This window comes from Mustela lutreola, chromosome 10 (genome assembly GCF_030435805.1).
Source record: "Mustela lutreola isolate mMusLut2 chromosome 10, mMusLut2.pri, whole genome shotgun sequence".
Taxonomy (NCBI): domain Eukaryota; kingdom Metazoa; phylum Chordata; class Mammalia; order Carnivora; family Mustelidae; genus Mustela; species Mustela lutreola.
Genome location: NC_081299.1, coordinates 87,823,751 through 87,847,570, shown reverse-complemented (window position 1 = coordinate 87,847,570; position 23,820 = coordinate 87,823,751). Strand labels below are relative to the sequence as shown.

Below are 23,820 nucleotides of genomic sequence, written 5' to 3'. Positions count from 1 at the left end.
GCAAAAGGCTTCTTTTCTTCTCCATAGAAGTATAAAGATGCATAATAGATTTTGATCAACCAAATGATCTGTGCTATTATAGCTGAGGCTCTTCTGTCTTCACTTGCAAAATTACTGATTTTTATATCACCCCAGGGTCCTCCTGGTCCTCCAGGTCTTCAGGGTCCCGTTGGTGCCCCTGGAATTGCTGTAAGTACTCCTCTTGTTCAGCAAATTTATATCCTCCCAGTTGCCTGATTAAATTTATGAACTGTCACATAACCAGTTGATTTTGTGCAGTGATGAGTTTGTATATTTAACATTGAATCAAGTTTAAATAATCTAATATAGCTAACCAAGCTGATCTCTGTAAACAAAAGATGTTATGACTTCATCTGAAAAAAATTAATAACCAGTTGAAAGTACTTAATTTGTAATAAATTCTGAACATCATTTCCCCTTCGTTAAACAGCTTTTACATCCTTTGGCATACATGAGAAGATAAAAATCAACCATACTCCAGAAACAAAGAATGTAAAGTGCACAAACAATGGTGTATTTATAGTAGACAATGGAAACTTAATCCTTTTATTTGGTTATTTGTAAATAGACCAGCTTTGATTAAATTAGAAATAGCTATATTTTTATGACAACATATCAGAATCTTGATTTTTCCAGTTTGCGATCATTTTCATTGTTCTACTCTAGGGAGGTGATGGTGAGCCGGGTCCCAGAGGTCAGCAAGGGATGTTTGGACAAAAAGGTGACGAGGGTGCCAGAGGTTTCCCAGGACCTCCTGGTCCCATAGGTCTTCAGGTAAGATGTTCCCTGTATCGTGTACTTAGTCATGTCCACCTACCTCTCACACCAGCTTTTCTGGTGGATATAAAACCAAGTCGCCTTCCTTATTCTGTGTAGGAACTTGAATAAGATGTTTAACCATAATGATGTTTTACTTAATTGTTAGCCCTACTTTAGGTATCATACCTCCTTTCTTCATTCTAATTTTGCTTAAAAATGAACTACAACCTAATTTAAGGCTGATCATTAAAAGTGAGAGGTTAGAAGGGTGCTTTTGGGGGCGCCTGGGTGGCTCAGTGGTTTGGGCTGCTGCCTTCGGCTCGGGTCATGATCTCAGGGTCCTGGGATCGAGCCCCGCATCGGGCTCTCTGCTCCGCAGGAAGCCTGCTTCCCTCTCTCTCTCTCTCTCTCTCTGCCTGCCTCTCTGCCTACTTGTGATCTCTGTCTGTCAAATAAATAAATAAAATCTTTAAAAAAAAAAAAAAGGGTGCTTTTGTAGGTCTGATAGCAAGAAAATTAGTACTTCAGATGGCTAGCAACAATTTAAAAATTCTCTTTCTTTGAGAAAGAGCAAACTGCCAATCACAACTACCAACAGACACTGCCAAGAGCAAATGTTAAACAATAATAGGTAAAATGCATAATTAACAGTGGATCGATCATTTAAAATAACTTATTTTAAATTTTGATTGCATTTCATGAAGCATATTCAGGAATAGAAATATGAAATTGCAAATCATTCAAATTTTCTTTCAAATACGTCTTACAACAGGACCTGTAAGCAGCCATGTGCACAGCAGACAACCCCTATTCTCAGTTGTTTTTCCACTCTTCCACATGATGTTCACTGCTTCCTAAAAACTTTGGAAACACCTGGCTTTCTTTCTATACCTACTAGTGATCCTCTGGAAGGTCACAAAATTTTGTTTTAAGTGGTACCATATGGATATGAGTGATGCCACATTAGCAATTTTAGAAATGATTAAATTAAACCATCTAGTTCACTGTCCTTAAGCATTTGTGAAATTGTAGAAGAGCAAATGAAAGTTGAATTTATATAAATTTAAATTTAAATATAAATTTAATTTTATCTCCGTTTTCATAAGTCACAGAATACTGTTTTTAATGTTAAATAGCTTTATTATATATGTAATATACAGATTATACTGTAATATAATTAATTATATTATCATAGTTACTATTAATCATAGTTATTATCAGTTACTAGTTATATATTATCATATCATAATTACTATTTACAATTATCAGAGTTACATAGTTACTATTGTTATAACACATAAAGGTTGTTTTCCAGTGAACGTGATATTGTAATTTTCTGCTTTTATTTTAATGCCAAAGTAATTCTTTATAGACTTGGGAAATGCAAAAACTTTGTGTTCATATTTGTTTACTTCTTTTATATTTATTAGACAAAAATAAATGAGCAATCATGAGTACAAAATATCAACATATGTGAGAAACACATATTTGAAAACAACAACAAGGCATTCAAAATCAGATTACCAGTGGATATATTACCATTCATTTTCTGCTTTCTCATTTAACTGATTACTCTGATTCTATAAGGTTGTAATTTAGGGGTTTAGTTCTCATGATTAAAGAAGATGCCTTGTAGCTTATATTTATAAAATATTAAATGAAAAATTACCTTCATTTCCACAATGTAAGAAATGTGCTCTTTGATGAGGGTGACTCAAGAAATTAGTTCACTACAAAATTGATTATATTTTCCCACAGCTACCTCTTTAAATGAGGAATCTGAAAAGATGCTAATGTAATTAACATGCTCACAATTGCATCTGCATCCTTTAATTGAGTCTTCATGGCAGAATAGATATTAGCAATTATAATACATAAATAATAATAACCTAATATTCTTGGTGAGTGACTTGATTTTTCAATTTGATGTTTATAATTTATCTGCATATGAAGGAGACATATAGAATGCTCATTTTTGGCTTAAATTCATTTTTTATATTTTATCACTTAAGTGGCAAATGATTTTCAATTGACAGACCTTTAAAGAGAGTATCTCCATGCATAAATTATTCCTTAGGAGAAAGTTGGGGCATATGAAAACTGATTAACACTGTAGTGCCATTTAGTGCATTTAGTTTCCAGCAACAAAAGAATTTGACTCATTATGTCTCTATTAATTTTAATGATAAGAATATTCTGTCTTAATCAGCTTAAACTATAACCAGACTTCATCAGAAAGAAAGAAATATTTCAGTGTTTTTCTATTGAGAGGTCTCTATTGAGCTAATATCAGGAATACTCATAAAGGAACTCCGGGGTGGCTCAGTTGGTCAAGCTGCTGCCTTTGGCTCAGGTCATGATCCTGGGGTTCTGCGATTGAGTCCCGAATCCAGCTCCCTGCTCAGGGGGGAGCCTGCTTGTCCATCTCCCTCTGCCTGCCGCTCTGCCTATTTGTGCTCGCTCTCTCTCTGTCAAATAAATAAATAAAATCTTAAAAAAAACTTATAAAAACTTAGAATTTACAAACTTTATAAGAACTTAAACATATGTGTAAGTTGTAATGCATGATACTTAAGAAAATTTATTTAAAATGAAATATTGAATGTTAAAATCTACTTGCCTATTCAATAATCTAAGTTTGTGTGCTCTATCAATGAATTATAATTTCTGAGGTTGTGCATCTTGGAATCTGAAATTTTAGCCATCTTTCCCAGGTAGTCTTTAGGCAGGCTAAAATCTAAATTACTGCCTAGCTGTGTCCTCCCAGGAACTTCTCTAATGACTCTAGAAGCTGCTATTCGATGATATTAACCATTTGGGAAGTACATACAACTGAGTCTTTTCCTAGACATCCCAGTGACATGTGAGAAAAAAGAAATGATATACTGGTGTATGTTGTCCGTTACAAAACAGTTATTAAGATTTTGTCATAAAAATAAATATATGTCACATTTAAAAAAAATGTTTATAAGTATACTCAGTAAAGTATCCTCTCTGAGAGGGCACCCAAACTGAGAGTCTTGTGAAATTAGTAGGTCATAAAAATGATTTAGTGGGTTATTACCAGGGTTTAAAAAAATGAAATATAACAGGATAAGGTAAAACAAAATAAAAATATCAAAGATCATCATCTGTGCATTAAAGGTATTATTTTTTGAAACTCATCTTTCAGCCATTTTGCATGGGCACAGCTAGGGGATAATAGGTGAAATGTGTTTATTACTGTGGGTCATGGTCAAATAATTTGCAACCATTGCAGTGTAGTGCCACATCAATAATTTTACTAAAATGCCAGCACAGATTAAGAGCTTTTGTTTTGTGTATTTTTATTTCTTAGACTATATCTGAAATACTATTGTACAAATATTAAAAATAAAATACATGTAGAGTGTATAAGGTATAAATAAATAATGGTATAATACTAAAACATTAAAAAATTAAAACAATCCATAATCTTACCATATTAAAAATTGTTGCCACTTTCACTATTTCTGTCCAGTGAGTACCTTACCTATTTTAAACACGTATTTCACAGATAAATTTATACTATGCATATTTACTTAAATTTGTACTTTATTAGCCATTTTTATATGTTTAATATTTAGAGTATTAGTATCTTATTAATAGTCCTATAATATTCCTTTAACTTGGGTGCCTGGGTGGCTCAGTTGGTTAAGTGACTGCCTTTGGCTTAGGTCATGATCCTAGAGTCCTGGGATGGAGTCCTGCATCAGGCTCCCTGCTCAGGAGAGAGTCTGCTTCTCTCTCTGACCTTCCCCCTTTTCATGCTCTCTCTCTTTCTCTTGCAATCTCTCTCTCTCTCTCTCTCTCTCTCTCAAATAAATAAATAATATCTTAAAAAAATATATTCCTTTAGCTTATGTAACCAAATTAATTTAGCTGTGTTTTCTATGATTAAACTTTTGGAATAATCGAAAATTTTAATTGTCATACCTCCTGTTGTAATAAACACTTTATTATTTATAGTTTTTCCTGTTGATTTACTTTCTTAGAATTCATTCATTCATCATTTATTAAACATTTTATTGAAATCCTAGTTTTTGCCTGATCCTCAGCTAATTGCTAGAGATAAAATTGACACCTACCCCAAAGCTTATGATTTAAGTACAGAAATAAGTGACCTCATTGTGTATGAGGTATACAATTCAAATATGTGCAAAGTATTGTTGAGATATGAAAGAAGAAATATAAACAATTCTGCATGAAAGAACTAATTAAGAAGACCAAGATGAAGTAAAATAATTTTTCCATAAAGACATAGATGAATTTTGAGTGTCACCTGCTCTGTGAGTTTGTTCTGTAACACAGAACCCTTCCTAAAGTGTTGACACTGCAACTAGATATAAAGGAAATGAATTTGAGAGAAAAAAGGAAGTACAATACACTAGGTTTTATGACCTTGTAGATTTCTAGAACTAGAAGTCAGAGTAACAGGCTAAAAATTCAGAAGGCATTTGTAGCCCCGGAAATGTATTGGAATAACCCTGGAGTATTTGTTTTCTTTAAAAAAAAAAAAAAAAATTTATTTATTTATTAGAGAAAGAGAGAGTGCATAAGAGCAGGGGAGGGGCAGAGGGTGAAAGAGAAGCAGACTTCTGGCTAAGCAGGGAGCCCGTGAGGCTGGATCCTAGCACCCCATGATCATGACCTGAGTGGAAATCAAGTCAGCTGCCCAACTGACTACACCACCCAGGTGCCCCTGGAATATTTATTTTCAAAAGAGTTTTGCCAAATTGCTATATAACTATAAAAACCTCACTTGGATAGGGTGTTCAAAAATAATCTGGGACAAGATTTTTCAGAAAATCCTTACAATGGCAGTCTTATACACTATTTATAAAAGATGGAGCAAATGATTGTGTCCAGAAATTACCAGATTAAATTGTGTATTTAGTTCTTTTAACTAAAATCAAACAGCATAACATTATACAAAGCATAATTTTTTTTGTAAATATAGGTATAAGACTTTATGAAATGTAACTAGTACTTGCATTGTAAGATTTTAACAGATGACAGTTTCTGAATCTTAATTTCATGTTTTTATTTGGCTTAATATCTAATTTTGGTTTTATCCTAGAAATTGGCCAAAAGTTTCTTTTCAAATACATGCATGACTTTTACTGTCTTCTTATCATTTTCTCTTAGGGTCTGCCGGGCCCACCTGGTGAAAAAGGGGAAAACGGGGATGTTGGTCCCATGGTAAGTTTATATCTTTTAGGATATTATGGATATTGTGAATTTTCATAATATTCACAATATTTCACAAGAATATTTCATATTCTTGACTGATATCTTTCTTCAGGTTTAGTAAGATGAACAAAGTCGTCCTAAAGGCCATGACTTTTCACAGTGATGCTTTCCCCATTCCCTGCCCAACCTGTATCTGTGACCGTTGGAGCCTCTCTCAGCAAACATCTCTCTACTGTTCTCTTTCTCACTTCGGAGTAATGTTATGTGCATACATGGCATTACTGGTTGATATGTTGTTATCCATATTTTTATTTCTAAGTGTATATATTATTGACATGTAGATAACCTGCCAAACTTAAGTTATTTATGAGTTTTTAGCTCCAGACTTTGAAGTGGACCAGGTAAAGAGTAGATAATCGTCACCCATGATTTGAATAATTAGCAAATGTTAACATTAACATGGTATTAAATTTTAGTTGTTCTTTGTAGCAAATTCTTAGTTTAATAAGGAATTCTATCTGAATTAGAATGTTACAACCAAATAATTTGCACTTATTGATTCTGGCTTTCTGCTCTAAGTATAAATCTAAGAGTTCACTGAAACTTTGAAATATATATATGTATATTTGTTTATTGAGCCTTACCTTGGATAAGGAAACAATTATCCAAGGTAATTGAAATCTATAATGAAGTGTAATGAATATATTTCCTAATCATTCCTTCCTTTCAATAAACATTGCCCCCAATTCTTATTTCCTTCAGAATATATATTTTGATATTTTTGCACTTGCATTTTAGATTTTATTTTCTTCAAATAAGGAATCATTCTTTTTATCACATTAAACTAAAAAGCAGGGAACATAATAAATAATGCTGACTCAAAGAACTGACTAATTCTCTAAGCAGCATCAGGTACACTGAGAACTCCTTTCTAGATATGATTGCTAAGGTTCCTTGAGTTATTAATACATTTCTCTCTGACATATTAGTAATGGCTAATATTAAGGAAGTTTTCAGCAATGACATTAGAACAAGCTGTGACATTTAGAAATAATTCTAATGCCCTGGTGTTCACTATAGACTAATTTAATCACAACCTTGAGGTAAGGGTTTCTGACCATCAGTATTCTATAAAAAGTACCGGGAGGTAATTTTAATGCACAACCAGGGAGAAGAACATTTGTTTTAGGAAGACAACTAAATAGTTAATCTTATTTCAATTCTATCATGTAGAACATAAAAGTTGACACACACACAAAAAGAATATACAGATAAAAAATACTTTTATAAAATTAATAAATTCTAAATCTACTCAAGCACCATTTCTTATTACAACTTTGTGTTCCTTTTTTAATTTAACATTCTTGCATATTCTAGTATAACATATTTCTGTTGTATTATGAATTCATTGTACTAGACAGTAGTAATAGCCCAATTTTCTAATTTTTAATAAAATTGTTTGCCTGCAGTCCTAATTTCTCCATAGCTATATATAGAGAATCATTTGCTAACATGATGTTGTATCCAAAATCAAATCACTGATTATGATTTTACAGCATGAAACTTCTTTTAGTTTTCTTGATCTCAAAATGAAAATACCAGAAATACAGTTGTGTTTGGGCCTCATAAACCTTAATATTCATCTCTTACAGGGTCCACCTGGTCCTCCAGGCCCAAGAGGCCCTCAAGGTCCCAATGGAGCTGATGTAAGAACTGTGAAATATATGTTAATCATTGTTAAGTTATTTAAGTGTCAGTATCATGTAATGGCAGATGGTATCTAAAACACAGTGGGTATGATTGCACTATTGTTAAATGTGTAAATGGACAAGAGCTCAAAAATAATCTACTCACTACATTTTATTTCATAGGGAAATAAACAGGTTTTATAGGGAACTAGTCACCACAAATATTAAAGAAGTTCAAAGTTCACATTTGATATGTTATGTTAGAGAATTATGTGCATGAAAATATGTGCACCTTTTACTGTGTAAAATGTTTCCTCTCAATTACACAAAGACAGTCTCCTCTATGCTTAGTAATTGACCTACTGTTCCAATATTACAGGATTTGAAATGCAATGCCATATTTATCTTACTGTTACCATTAACAGATGTATAAAATTTGATCTTATCTCTCTTCTGATTTCACCTTTTCACAATGAAAAAGTATTTTATTCTTGTTTTTGGTTGCTTTTCTGTTATGCCTGCTTTTAATTTGGTCAGGCCAGAACTGGATAAAATAGACAAGGAGCAGATGTACTAAGAGTTTTTGGGTTTTAATTCCCCTTAATTAATATAAAGGCTAAGACATGGTTCATACTGTTTTTGCATAGATTACATAATTCTTAACCAGAGTCATACTTTGATGTACTCCAAAAATCTATAAAATTATCCTTTATTCTGGTCTATTTGATGGGCAAAGAGATTGAAATTGTGTTCCGAGTATCAACCAGCATGACTAGAGTTGGAAAATCTTCTGTCATATCTTCAAAGTTCTGGTGAATTTGAAAATCAATTTAATATACTTAAATTATTTGCTGTCCAGTAAATCTGGCAGCCCAATAAAGGCATCATTTTGTCCCATCCTTCAACTGACTTGGAATATTCTTGCCTGTATTCCTCCTTCTTTGAGAACTACTAGATATGTATTTATGAATTTGTTATTTTTATTGTAAGAATAAGGATAACTGTATACTCCTTTTCCTACATTGCAGGGACCACAAGGACCCCCAGGATCCATTGGTTCAGTTGGTGGTGTTGGAGAAAAGGTGAAGAATGGGGGTACCTGGGTGGCTCTGTAGGTTAAGCATCTGCCTTTAGCTCAGATCATGATCTCGGGGTCTGGATCCAGCTCTGCTCAATCGGTTTGGGGAGGGGAGTGGTCTCTGCTCATCAGGGCATCTGCCTCTCTCAAGCTCTCACTCTCTCTCTCCCCCACTCTGTCCCTCTACACTGCTTGTTTCCGCTCTATCCCTCTCTCAAATAAATAAATAAATAAATAAATAAAATCTTTAAAAAAAGGTGAGGAATGTAGTGATGTACCAGTTTGACACATCAAGAATTGAGGACTTTGATGATATTGACTGATACTTTAAGTGCTTCTAACAGTCCTGTCTTTCTAAGTATTTTACATATAGTTATATGAATTGCAGCCCATCTATTTTAGTAGTTAAATAATTAGTGGTAATATGATTTTGAGATACTGTGGTTTTTATTGCTATGTATTGTGATGAGCAGTGGACATAGGTTATTTCCTTTAATCAACGCAGTCACCTCTGATGATGGTATTATTATTATCCATGTTTTTAAGCTGAAACAACTGAAGTTTAAAGAATTTCAATAATTTCATCAAAGTTTTGTCATTAGAACCTAAGTCAGGATCTATTCCCATGTATGTCTGACTAGACTAAGTGTCTCTAATAACACTCATTCCTGAAAGAGAAGAGATTGGTTGATGTAACTGACTTAAACAGGAAAAAGGAATCCTTCAAATTACAAAAGAATTAATCTTTCATTTTGTCATATTTGGAGTTACATTTTCATTACTAGTAATATGACCCATCTTTGGCACTTTTCAAAATACTTGCCATGTGCCATAATATCTGGGCTCAGAATAACTTTGTTTTCTAATGAAAGTGATTTCACTTAAAACATCTTTTTTGTGTGTGAAAATGATTCTCTGAATTCTTATTTATGCCTTCATGCTCATTTCTTAATAGAATTTTTAAGAAAATTAACATTGGTATTTGCTTCATTTAAAAAAAATAAGTTATTTGCCAGTTTTGAGGAATAAGAATTAAATTTAATACCATAAACTATTATATAGTGAAAAAATATACGTTTTTTTAGTTATTAATTAAATGATATAAGAATGATTCTATTGTTTAGTCTCAAAGATTGTTGACATATCATATATTGCATTTAATTTATTTTAAGTAGAAGATTTAACCCTCAGAAAAAAGAAATGTGAGAGGATTATAATATAGTATTTTGATGTATATATCTGCTGAACACATGCTGCCATTTTTATTATAATTAATTCTATATGGTCAACCATGTAAAGAATTTCTTCCTTACTAAATTAGAAGCATTTAAAAATTATCTAATTCTTACTGCATAAAGTCAAGTATTTTTTACTGACTCTTTGTTTATATTTTTAAATTTAATATTTTGTGTTGAAAACGTGCAAGTGATTTAGGGTGGAATTTAAAGAACATTTTTCATTGAGTACAGTTGTCATAGGAAGAATAGTAGTAGAGATAACGGGTCTCTGATGGCAAAACTGTAGGAGACACATGAAGACAGACTCTCAACTTTCCTCTACCCTTGGCGTCATCCCCTTTTGGCTGTAATGTTGACTAGATAGTTGTGAGAACTAGTCTTTAGTTTTAGTTTTGTCCACCTAGAAAATTATGAAATAATTCTTAATAAATAAATTCTAAGTTTGAAAGCCTTTTCAGCTTCTCTTATGGCTTCCTAAAGCTTGTGGGTTCAGTAGGAACAAGTTTAAGTACTTCAGTTACTGCTGTGGTTTCATCTTGTGTTATTCTTGAAGGTAAACATGGATGCCAGAGGTTTGGAGTTTGGGAAACTCTTCTTCCATATTGTTTTCATTTGTTTAAAGGCTATCTGGTAACACCTGGCTAACTTTGAGTCTTAAGAGAATACAGTATTGTTAACTACATTCACATTGTTGTATATTAGATCTTCAGATCTTATTCATCTTTTGTCTCTAAAACTGTGTAAACTAAGACGAACATTTCCCCATGTTCCCCACACCTCAGCCCCTGGTGACCAGCATTCTCATATTATATGAGCTTGGCTATTTTAAATTCCACATATAAGTGAGATCATGAAGTATATTGTGTATATTTAAATAAAAACATTTAAATTGGACATTTTATAGTTGATTTGAGTGGCAAACTGCTTTAGTCTTATTTCAGAGATATGAATAATAGGTCATAAAAATATTATATATTATTCCATCAATCGAGATAGATGGCTGATTTGTTGTTTTGTAAATAATGTAAATGTAATATTTTATTTGTAAGGTTTATCTAAAATAACAGGTAGTATTTGCTACTCATCTTGAGAGAGAAAATAATTTATACACAATACTACTACTAATAAATTCCTACAAAATACTTGATATCTTCCATCATTATGCAGATAATTCAAGAAGTTAAAATATGTGCATATTCTCAAAGAATCAGAAATTAGGTACACTGAATAACCTATCCCCTGGAGTTATATTTATATTTAATATAATGCATTTCAAACCAATTTATGAATGATGGGTTTATAGCAGTATTATTGGGAATAATAGAGTTAAAAATTAAAGGGAATTCAGACCTGCCATTTTTTAAAAAATTTAAAACAATTTCCACTTCAGAATTCTAGTTCCACTGATTTTGTGTAGAAACATGGCACATGAATATACTGTATTATTTCACTTGGAGAAAATACTATGCTTTTCTCAGTAAATTCTAAAACCTACTAGTCTAGGAGGTTTATTTATTGTCTGCTGAACTAGAAAATAGCCATCCAGAGTTATACGGGAGAACAAAGAAGCTAACGAATTTATAATATACATATCCTCAAAAGGAGTAATTTTAATTAGTATCTAAGTATCTTTATCTATCTTACAATACAGTATTTTTCTATGTTCTTAGATTTCTACTAAATAAATTTTATAGGATTATCAAAATACTACCACATGATTTGCTTAATTGTTATTATAAAGGTAAAATGAACTAGTATTTTAATAAGAAATGAAAGTTCATTAATCAAACTAAGTTGTAATATGAATACTGATGTAACACAAATACAAAATTTGTTAGGAAACAAACAGGTGTCTGTTTTGTATGGCTTGGTGGTAACTTAAGGTTAATGCTCTTTTGACAAACTGATGAGAATTGTAGCATTCAGTCTACCCAGTTGTGCCTCCTCACTGAAATACTGAGGTCAGTAATAAGATAGACTCCTTCCTTTTAATAAAGTATTCTACTGCCTTTTAACCAGTATAAGGTCTAGTTGAAAATGTCATGGTCATAATAGAAGGCAGTTTTACAATGTGAAATTATCATTCCTGTGTTGTTGTTGTGTTTATCATTTTTATGTTTTGAAGTTCATTTGCTTTTCTCTTTATAGGGTGAACCTGGAGAAGCAGGGAACCCAGGGCCTCCTGGGGAAGCAGGCACAGGCGTAAGTGCTAGCTTATTATTAATGTAGGGGGTTAACATATTAAACATGTAACTTAACTCCTAGCTGTAATTCAGTTATTTGCTTTTCCTTTTCCATTAAAAATAATCACAAATGCAGAACCCTTTTGTTTAATAAAAAAAAAAATTGCATGTTTTGACTTACATGGTAATTAAAAAAAATAATGACATTTGTTAGACAAAAGTTAGAACATTAAAACTATAAGCTGTTTATAGTTTTTGGTGGCCCTTTTTTGGTGGCCCTTTCACAAAAAAAACAAACTGTGCTACATCAAAGAAACATGGATGGATTGTATTAGAATAGTATTCATTCTAATGTAGATTGGTTCAAACACGGAGTGAATTTGGTCCCTGGACACATTTGGCAATGTCTGGAGACATTGGACATCACACATGGTGGAATGTCACTCTTGATGTCACACCCTGGGATCAAATTAGTGGAGACCAGGGATGCTGTTGAACGTCTTGCAAAGCACAGGACGGCCCCTCCTCCGTCCCCACAGCAGAGTTGCCTGATCCAATATGCTGAGGCTAAGAAATTCTGATTTAAAGCTTGTAAGATAATTATTCTTTTTCTAACTTGGTTGTAGGGCCCCAAAGGAGAAAGAGGAGAGAAAGGAGAAGCTGGCCCACCTGGTGCTGCCGGACCTCCTGGTGCTAAGGGACCACCAGGTGACGATGGCCCGAAGGGTAACCCGGTAAGTGAGCTTGGTCCCCCTTACAGTGGCATCTATGTCAAAGCCACGTAGGAGCTTTTATAGAAAGGTTAGAAATCATGAAACTCTGGCCCATATCTGGTGAAGCTGACTCTTCGTCATTTCATATATCCATTAGCATTGTCCATTAATTTTATTTTTAAAATTTTTTTCTAGTGGAAGAAGGGAAATATTTGCATATAGTTTTGCCATGACTTAGCTCTTAAACATCAGAATATCATGACTTTATAAAAAATATTTTTATTTATCTTCTTTCTTTTAAAAACATCGTACTAGGGTCCTGTTGGTTTTCCTGGAGATCCTGGTCCTCCTGGGGAACCTGGCCCTGCAGTAAGTATTATGGGAAAAGAAAGGAATTATTGTGATATGGTGGTTTCAGTGTCTCTATTATTAATAATTAAAGAAAGTTCTTGATTACTTCAGTAGATCCCCCAAAAACAGAAAGGAAAAGAAAATGTAAACTACAGTCACAGCTACAATAATTAAATCCTTATAGCTGAAGGCAATTGGACCTCTGTTGCATGATTATTCTCCTCATTTGGGTTAGTTTTCCAGACTTTGCTGGGTTGTACAAACTATCTGAATAGCAGCATTGTTATTATTTCAGTTTCTCCTATGCTGTAAATCCTGTCTCAAAGTGTGCCGTATTTGTTCATGGTGCAAGGATGCACTGGCCTTGTATGCTAATTACATCCTCTTTCTTTTCTTATATTAACAGCATAATGTATTTTAAATTTAATGTGGTGGCAGTTTCACAAATCTTTATCGAAAGAGTGAGAGATACCACAATCCTTAAAATATAACTGAAAGATTTTAACAAGACTTCTGTTTGTCCATTCCATAATAATTTATCTCAAGGAGTCAGAGAATATATCATACCTTTTGTTTTAATAAAAGTGAATTCACAGTGAGAAATATCTGGGATCACTTTCTATTGCCTATGATAGGGTCAAGATGGCGTTGGTGGTGACAAGGGTGAAGATGGAGATCCTGGTCAGCCGGTAAGTAAGCATACTATTTTTATTAGATCTTTACATAGTCTCAAGACATTTTAAAAAAACAATGAGCCTTTCAAAAGTATAGCTATGTGGGTATACATTTTTCCGAAAGGATTATCAATTATATGTGAATTTCAGTTCAAAGTCAAACTTAAATGGAGTTTCTTACTTGATGTGATTGAAGAAATGTAAGTATCCTTCATAATAAAAAATGTGGTAATACCATAGCAATGATTTTGTCATACAATGTCAAATATAGCTATCTATTTGTATTAAATAAAAAGTTATTTTAAAAACACAAATAAGTCTGAAATGAAGACAGCTATGTTATCAGCCTATCCTTAGCATGATTGTATTGTAATTACCAATCTAAATGAATTCAGCACTGTATTGGACTATTACTATTTTTTTTTTTTTAAATTTGAGAATGACTCAGTAGGGGATTTGGCCACTTATGGTAATTTAGAGAGAGCTAAAGGAAGGCACTAAGTTAAGTAAGAACCAAACAAATCTCACCCCTAACACAACTGTGTCTCTAGAGCCATCTCCACTGGATATTTGTAGGCTTATTCTGTGTAGATAGGACTTACCTATTCCAATGTGCAGAGTACTCCTAGGCATAGAAATGCTAGTTCCGTACAAGAAGAAATTGAGAGGTAACAGTTTTATGGTTTCATAAATGTATGTAATATGAGTAAAGTTATTAATCATACTATTCTCTTCATTAGTATGTCTACTGAATGTTTGTCAGATACAAGTTAGCACTCTTTAAAGGAACAATTTGAAGAAAGAGTTTGATTCACTTTCTTCCAGCTGTAGAAAAGTTTTCCATCTGAATTTACTAGCTCTAATAATAGATATCTAGAGAAAGCCTAGGTACCAGGGAAGGTAGATGTGGGGAGATGAAGAAAGAAGTTTGGTATCAGTCCAAATGTAGAAAAATGTTGTGAGCCCTAAAATGATGCTTAATTGTTTAAAAGGTATTTTTCACATTTTATAGGGTCCTCCTGGCCCGTCTGGTGAGGCTGGCCCACCAGGTCCTCCTGGAAAAAGAGTAAGTTTTTAAAATTCTTTATTTGAAACATCCACTCATTATCTACTGTGTATATAAACTTACATAGTATTCTTAAGCTGTAGGCAGCACATTACAATGATGCTGAAAGATGGAAGTGATGGAGAACAGGGTAATTTTTTACAATTGTCAAAATTCTTATTAAAATAGAATACACTTCAAAAGATTTAATCTGTCATAAGAAGAAGTAGTTTCCTACTTCTCTTTGCTAAGGTCTCCCCTCTGTACAAACAGAGGCTGTTACAAAAGATGGATGAAACCCTGAACTTCAACTCTTGGGGCAGTAGAGGGAGATGGAATGCCAAAGCCTAATACTAGCTAAAAACATGGTAAAAACCTGAATGCAGATATCATTAGAGAGAGCTCAGGAATCAGTCTGCAAGTCCTGTTAGCTTGCTTTACCTTATCAAGCTTCTCTGATTTGGGAACATGGCCGGATTTTAACAAAAGATGACAGGAAAATGGAAATAAAGAGATCTTGTTAAAAATACTGCCTCCATCACAGACCTGTACCCCTGGGGATAAAAATATATGTTTATAAAAAATAAAAAATTAAAAAAAAAATACTGCCTCCAGTAGATCCTAGGAGATTCACTTGAACTGTCTTTTTCTTATGACTGTACTATTTTCATAATAAAACCATGTCTGTTGACCTGCTTCTCCCAGCATTTATATCAACATACATTGTTCCCTGCATCACCTTTAGTCTATTTTCTGATAATTAATGCACTCCTGTTTTCTAATGGTAGATTTGTTTTAGGAGGATTTTTACACTACACATCCTCATTTACATATTGTACTAACAGATTTTAATTTTGTCCCTGGGCGATATGAATTCGAGTCCATATTTACAAACATTTGTCTTTGCCAGAAATGAATTTAGTCTATATTAAACATCTTCTCTGAATATGATTTTCCAATCACTGACCAAGTGATTTTTTTGCCTTCCTTCTTCCCCTTCTTATATTCTAACAACATCCTAGATAAGGTTCTTATTATTTTGTTTTGCTTTTATTGTTGTCATTGGCAGCCCCAAAGCATGATCTTGGTAGACAAAAAATGTATTACAAAACAACCATTGGGCTGTTATTCTTAGAAAGTAATTACAAAGTGTAACATGATTTTTGAGATCTCTTGCCTATTTTTGCCTGCAGTCTGAATGCCATTAAAACTTTCTAGATGGATGAGTAAATGATAATAAACCTTCCTAATAGAATATTGATCAGAGTGTTGCAAGTGGCAGTGATACTGAGAAACAAGATTCTAACTGTTATGGAACAAGTAGGAAAATTAAGTTGTCATTTGTAGTACATGTACCTTCTGTCATGTATTTGTAATACGGGAGAATAAATGTACATTTCCTTAAGGCACTGGAAGATTGTACAGTTTATGTCAATAAACCATGGAATTTTAATCTCAAGCTATCATTATAGCTATTTGAAACCAAGAGCTAGTTCCATGCTCTTTTATTGAAAAAACTCCAAGAAGTCACTAAAATAATTCAACATTATAAAATGCACAAAATTTACCTGTTAAATGGAATTTTATTTTTTTTAAAGATTTTATTTATTTATTTGACAGACAGAGATGACAAGCAGGCAGAGAGGCAGGCCGGTGGAGGGAAAAGCAGACTCCCTGCTGAGCAGAGAGCCTGATGCGGGGCTCGATCCCAGGACCCTAGGATCATGACTTGAGCTGAAGGCAGAGGCTTTAACCCACTGAGCCACCTAGGCGCCCCTTAAATGGAATTTTAAAGACTCTAGCTCATATTGCCATAGGAAAGTTCACAATAAAAAATTAAAATAATTGAATTATTAATTGGTAGAAATACAGAGAAAGATATATATGTTTATATTTGTGTATACACACACACACACCCTGTATAATGTATATATATTCTTATTATATATGTGCATATATTCTTATTATATATTCTTTCCACCCCTATGCTTTTATGCATGAATGTGGATGGTCAAAAGATAAAGTGTTAGAAGGAAACATCCCTCCCATATTTACCCACACAAAGATTCAGATCAAAGATTAGATTCTTAGGAAAGCCTTCCCTACTGTCAAACTAGAACAATGTGCCTACTTTATACACCTACTTCATCTTAGCATATTTTGTAATGTACTGTCTTTGTTAATTTTGATGTCTATCTTCATAACTAAACTTCATGAACTCCTAGGATTTCACAGGGGTTTTTCTCTTTTTGTTTTTTGTGTATTATCCACAGCACATTTCTGTCACATAAAGACAATTTAAATATTTTTTACATGAATGGAAGAATAGATAGATTATAGATTAATATTATAAAATGTGACTAGTGGGGAGAAGCTTAAGCTGTGTATTTTATATAAAGTATATTTCTCATGGTGAAAAAATTCCGTTTAAGTGTTTACTGGTAGAAAATTAACTGGAGTCTGTTTTATTGTTTCATGTTCTAGGAGGCATTTTCCAATAAGAACAGTCATTAGTTTATGAAATTACAGCCAGTAGTTTGCTAGATTAAGTCCTTGACCATCTGTTTATGCAAATACATGAGAAATAAATGACTAAGATGAGAATTGGTCTTTACGCATTATTAATTTTTTTCTATTCTAGAAAAAGTGTGTTTATCTGTTTTTATCCCTGTCTTTTTTAACAAAGAATCTGTGCCATCTGGAAAAAAATATAAGAAACAGGGATGTCTGCATGGCTCTGTCAGTTGTATCTGCCTTCAGCTCAGGTCATGATCCCAGGATCGACTCCTCCATCCAAGTCCCGAATCAGGCTCCTTGCTTGGCGGGGAACTGCCTCTGCCTGCCACTTCTGCTGGTTGTGCTCTCTCTCTCTCTCACTGACAAATAAATAAAATCCTTAGGGGGAAAAAAAAAAAAAAAAAGAAAGAGAGAGAGAAAAAAAAAAGGAAATGGGAAAAATGAGATAAAGAACAGAGAAAATCCATTTAATATGGATTTCCACCATGACAGATGTCAGGTATTCATTCAAAGAGGGAAGAAATTCTTTTGGGACCTGAGCCCAAGGCAGATGCTTAATGACTGAGCCAACCAGGCAACCCTAGAAAAACTTAAGTTTTAAGAATATATTTGAATTGCAATTTTGTGTGTGTGTTGTAGTTTACTTGTGTTTAGATTCTCTAAGCTTTTCAGACTCAGATTTTCTTTTCTCTCTTGCAGGAAAAGCAATGTTTTTGTTACATTTTTAGAGAGCTGATGACTTGCTTTTTTAAAGATCTAGATATTTATAAATCTTCTATAATGTTGATGTGTGTAAATGCGATCCTTTGAGAAGACTGCATACCCGGATGTCACTAGTTTAAGGAAAACCTTCATAGAATAAGGAAAATAATTTCTATTTCCAAAATCACAGTCGTTATGGTTGTTTAGGTTTGCATATGCTAATATTTTAAGTATCATACCAAAATAATTTATGACAAGATTTTAACACTAGGAGTTATTTGAAGCTGATGCTTGCTTACATGCAGAAATCCTCTTGCATAAATAACATGAAATTAAAAAGAAGCACTTAGGGTTTTTTTTTTTTTAATTTAATTTATTTATTTGAAAGAGAGAGACACAGATAGAGAAGGAACACAAACAGAGGGAGTGGGAGAAGGAGAAGCAGTTTCCTGCTGAGCAGGCAGCCCGATTTGGGGCTGGATTCCAGGACCCTGGGATCATGACCTGAGCCCAAGGCAGATGCTTAATGACTGAGCCAACCAGGCAACCCTAGAAAAACTTAAGTTTTAAGAATATATTATTGTTAACATAATACTGCTGCCTCAAGAGACTGTTTCAGAATTTGTACATTTCTTCTTTGGGCTGAGGCACAATATGTGCCTGATCATGTATGGCATTACAGTGATGATATTGAGAAAATAATAACAAAGGTTGTATTCATTGATTCTTTCTAAGATAAATGAATTCACAGAATACTCTGATTTTAATGAAGTGCCTGATACTCATTTCAAACGTGGATTTAAAAGACCATTTGAAAGGCTAGCATGTGCTCACCATTAGCATATTAATATGGCTTCTGGAAAAGAGAAAGTCATCCTTCTACCTAACCTTATTTTCAACAATTAACACCATCTCCACTCTTCTCTCCAACCTCCAACCTCAATCTCGGTTGCTGATTTTGAGTAGAATTCATTGCAAAAATTGAAGTAAACAGATAGAAAACAAGAGAGTCTGGGAGAAAAGGAAATGTAATTTCTTAGAGATCATAGAGTTTCTCTTTCAGACTGTATGTATGTTAGAATTTGTGCAAAAAATTTCAAAATTAGATTGAATCTTAATGCTTGTTAAGTAATGGTAAAAATTCAGTTGATTAGTGGACATGAAATATTTTATTATAAAATTGTAAATTTTATGTGTCTTAGAATAAATTATTGCAAATGGATTGGGGGTAGTTCTAGAGGTCAAAAGCATTGTATCGTGTTCTTACTGGGCTGTTAACCCAAGTGTCCGGCTTTTGTTGATTTGGAAGTTACTAAGAAATGGTGTGAGGAGGCAATGTAATTAATAGAAACAAAATTTAGATATAATGATAATTATAACATCTCCTATTTAGCTTGAAAACTTGATGATTTCTTTGATACCTTGAATGTTATGTTTATATTATAAGTGACTCTTTTCTCATTTTATTATAAGATTTAGAAATATCATGCTTTGTATTTCACAGATGACTATGTAAATGTAAGAAGGAAATATGAATATCAGATGTCAAAATCTGATTTTATATTACAGGATCATGGTAAATCTATTTTTTAGCCAACTCACAATTTTCCAATTAAAACAAGTAGTTTAAAAAAATAAGCAAGTAGTTTCAAACATGGAATATATATTTTTCAGGTATTATAATCAGCATGTTTGGAAAAAGTAATTTGTTGACATGGTGTCTACAAATGTATTTTGAGAGTCTATTTTGTTTGATCTGAGTCTCAGGTTGCCAACATGGTGAAAAATATAGGTAAAATACTTTATAAAAAATTTAATAATCTTAGTAACAAAAGTAACAAGAGCCAGTGTTTGCTCAGTGTGTCTTTATGTCCTAGGTGCTGTTATACACCATTTATATTTCTCAGCTCTCTGAGTTCTTATGATGACTCTGGGAAATAGTTCTTATTATTCTGTGCCTTTTGCAGAGAAGTAAACTGAAGCTCTGACATGGTATATAACTTTCTAAAGATCACAGAAGTAATTAGTGGCAGAGCCAGGATTTGAGGCCAGACAGTCTGGGTCCAGGCTTTATGCTCTTAAGCACCATATTCCATATCTCTATTTGATACTGCTGCACTGGAAAGCTTGAAAAATACTTTTACATGTGTTATCTCATTTAAATTTAACAACAATTCTGTAGCAAGAGGATTTTTTAAAAAAAGATTTTATTTATTTATTTGACAGAAATCACAAGTAAACAGAGAGGCAGGCAGAGAGAGGGGGGAAGCAGGCTCCTCGCTGAGCAGAGAGCCTGATGCGGGACTCGATCCCAGGACCCTGGGATTATGACCTGAGTTGAAGGCAGCGGTTTAACCCACTGAGCCACCCAGGTGCCCTGAGCAAGAGGATTTTTATTGGTAATATTTTATGGATGAAAGAATGGAAATTCAGGAATACTAATAAATTGTTAAAAGTCACAAGCTAACAAAAAAAGAACTATAGAAAGTTGGATTTGACAGCTTTCTTACAAAGATGCATATACCGTCAAGGAGTAATATTACAAATAGCTTTAAACAAATTAGTAATTAGCATCTCTCCATAGCAATCTATGCAGCTGTGCAGAAGTCAGGCAAACACCAGAATATTCTCTTAAGCTGTTAGATGACATATGGAGTGTGAAGATATTTTTTTTCTGCTCTTGCTCTAATACTAGATTTTAAAAAGTGGTGATAAGTATTTTTATGTCACTCATTTATGTGAATTGCATAGTTCTGGAAAATGAAAATAAAATTTCTGCTGACAGTCGAGATTTTAAATGTACACTGCTCTAGTCTGAACATGATCCTATAAGAATACATAGCATATGGATGTTCTAAGATTGAGAAAGGAGCCAATCTTAAAACACATTTAAGGATGGAAGGGAAACTACTACATGCAACTAATTCTAAATTATACAAGATAAAAAAAATGATACCTGAGTATTTAACACAGTAAGAGTGACTAAGCCAACAGTATTTCTTAAAAAAATTACTGTTTCTTTACGTTGATATGATGTGATTATCTGTTAATCATTTATTTTTAATATTCTAACTGCAAGTTTTTATATAAATGGGTTTTGATTTTTCTCCTTGTGTTTTAAACTAAATAGCTGTAGACAGCCACAGTTTATTGGACTCTGTTAGAGTTTAAACTGGAGTATTTGTGAATAAGTCTTCAGTTATGTTAGTTTTATATGCAATATGAGTTTTAAGTGCAGTTTTCTGTTTATAGGGTCCTCCCGGAGCTGCAGGTGCAGAGGGAAGACAAGGTGAAAAAGGTGCTAAGGTAAAATATATGTTTGAACGTCTTATGGACACATTGAACAACATCTATTTCAGTACTTTTAATAATATAAAAAAATATTTTCTCATTATCAACATGTTCACACATTTTATTTTCTAACAGGGAGAAGCAGGTGCCGAAGGTCCTCCTGGAAAAACTGGCCCAGTTGGCCCTCAGGGACCTGCTGGAAAACCCGGTCCAGAGGGTCTTCGGGGCATCCCTGGCCCAGTGGTGAGCATCTCTGCTAAAATGCCATTTTGGAAATATTTTATTTCCCCCCCAAAAAATTACGAATGAAAATGTGCATGTCAGCATCATTTCATAAGGTATTGTGTGGCTGTTTTATGGGAATTCAGTAAATATTATGCAGGAATTAAAGCCAGATACTTTTCAAATACCTAAATATGTCGTTTATTTAATAAGTGCAAGGTGAAATTCCAACACAGAAAGGCAGAATAGAAACTGAACCCTAAGAATTCAAAAATGTACAGTTTCTATACATATATCTGTATAGACATACACAATGTAAAAAGACTCAAAATTGCTTATAACATTTGTAGATGTTCTGCCTGTGATAGGATGCCTAAGTGATGTTTTTGCGTTCTCTCTTTTTGGATTTCCAAAACTGAAATTAAAAAAAAAAAATCTACGCTTTTGTTAATTAAAAAAATCCATTATGTTTATTTTCTATAGGGAGAACAAGGTCTCCCTGGAGCTGCGGGCCAAGATGGGCCTCCTGGTCCCATGGTAAGTCTGATCTTTTGTTATTTAGAAAGGGAGAAATCCAGAAACAAAATTGTTTATAAGCTAGAATTTCTGAAGTTTTATATTATAAATTAGTTTATATTTTGTACAATATTCAAGGAAGTTTACTACTTAGACTTAAAAAGGGGAACGTAATCCTCAATGATAGATTATTTGGAAAATATGCCACTTGATCAGATCTTTCCTTTCTTATGTCCTTTGGATAAAAAAATGTATTTCCACTCTTAATAAAATGCCACTAATGGTCCAGCCAGTTCTTTTCCAAATGTGGACAGTTCCCCAAATGCATGCAATTACACTTCGTTTCCTGGCACTTCATTTAAAAGAATGACATTGGCACAGGCACATAGTGATTCCTTCACCAAATAAATTGTTCTGAAACAGGCTGAAAGATAAAACATTAACCTCCATTAGTGAAGAAAGGCATAATTATTACAACTGAAGCTTGGTTACTATCATAAACCCTATGTGCAAAAAATGCTTGAGCTATGCAACAGAGCATTTAACTGACCAGCATACACTGTTCATAGATAGGAGTTCATTATAGGTGCCAAGGCTAAACCTGCTACCGAACCTAGGCGGAAGTGAAAATCTAAGTCTTGCCTTTAAAGTCATTGTTTTCTGGGGACATTTGGGTGGTTCAGTTGGTAAGAGTCTGCCTTCAGCTTAGGTCATGATCCCGGGGTTCTGGGATCTAGCCTTACATCAGGCTCCCTGCTCAGTGGGGAGTCTGCTTCTCCCTCTTCCTCTGCCTGCCAGTCTGCATCCTTGTGCTCTCTCTCTCTCTAATAAACAACAACAAAAAAAAACTGTAATAAAAAATCATTTTTTCTAGTGACAGATTCTATTTTATTGTAGAGGCATTTGAAATTCATTGTCCCAAAATAGTTGTATGTAAAGGGATTAATCAAAATAGCTAATAAAACCTACAGCATTATACAAACATGATGCGTATTGATTCAAATAGTCAAATGCTTCTGTAGAGCAATTTACATTTTACAAAAATACCTCTTATCATGAATATATTACATACCCAGAATGCCATCAAAACTGGGATTCCTAATCTTAATTATTGTGGAGGAATTTTGGCCATTCCTTTTAGTAAAAATGTCACAAAATAAAGCAAATATTTCATGTTACAGAGATAACTTTTTTAACTTTTACTGAAAAGTTAAAGATCATTTATTTTTGCATAAGGATAAAAGTTATCAAATTTTGAGTGACCTCAAGCAGGAGATTATCAAATCTGCACATGACCCCATTAGCATCAGAACAGGGACCTGGCTGAAGCCCAGGTCTGTGCCACTGTATAAGGAATATTCTCCTTAGATATGGTAAACTCGTAACTGAAGAGTCAGAGCCTGGAAAAAAAATAATTCACCTTAATGTCACGTTAAAATTTGCCAGAGATTTTTTTCTTGTTATTTCAGATTTTCCAATAAGTATTCTGACCTTTCTCCAGATGAAATAAAAAACATCATGCTGAAGATTTCCTTCCGATAATATTAAAAATAAAACCATCAGACATACCACCTGACTCCAGCTTGTAAAAGTTTATATTTTTGACTCTTA

General features: G+C 33.4%; 1 protein-coding gene across 2 annotated transcripts in view; it reads left to right on the top strand.

Moving 5' to 3' along the window:
- The window catches only part of COL11A1 (collagen type XI alpha 1 chain), a 213,758-nt gene that overhangs the window by 169,773 nt on the left and 20,165 nt on the right, over positions 1–23,820 (top strand). For both annotated transcript variants that reach the window (XM_059137189.1, XM_059137188.1), the window contains exons 45-57: positions 136–189; positions 688–795; positions 5,947–6,000; positions 7,644–7,697; positions 8,708–8,761; positions 12,144–12,197; positions 12,805–12,912; positions 13,207–13,260; positions 13,878–13,931; positions 14,929–14,982; positions 21,433–21,486; positions 21,607–21,714; positions 22,177–22,230. In XM_059137189.1, coding sequence (XP_058993172.1) covers positions 136–189; positions 688–795; positions 5,947–6,000; positions 7,644–7,697; positions 8,708–8,761; positions 12,144–12,197; positions 12,805–12,912; positions 13,207–13,260; positions 13,878–13,931; positions 14,929–14,982; positions 21,433–21,486; positions 21,607–21,714; positions 22,177–22,230 — 864 coding nt within the window. The remainder of the gene's footprint in view (positions 1–135; positions 190–687; positions 796–5,946; positions 6,001–7,643; positions 7,698–8,707; positions 8,762–12,143; positions 12,198–12,804; positions 12,913–13,206; positions 13,261–13,877; positions 13,932–14,928; positions 14,983–21,432; positions 21,487–21,606; positions 21,715–22,176; positions 22,231–23,820) is intronic.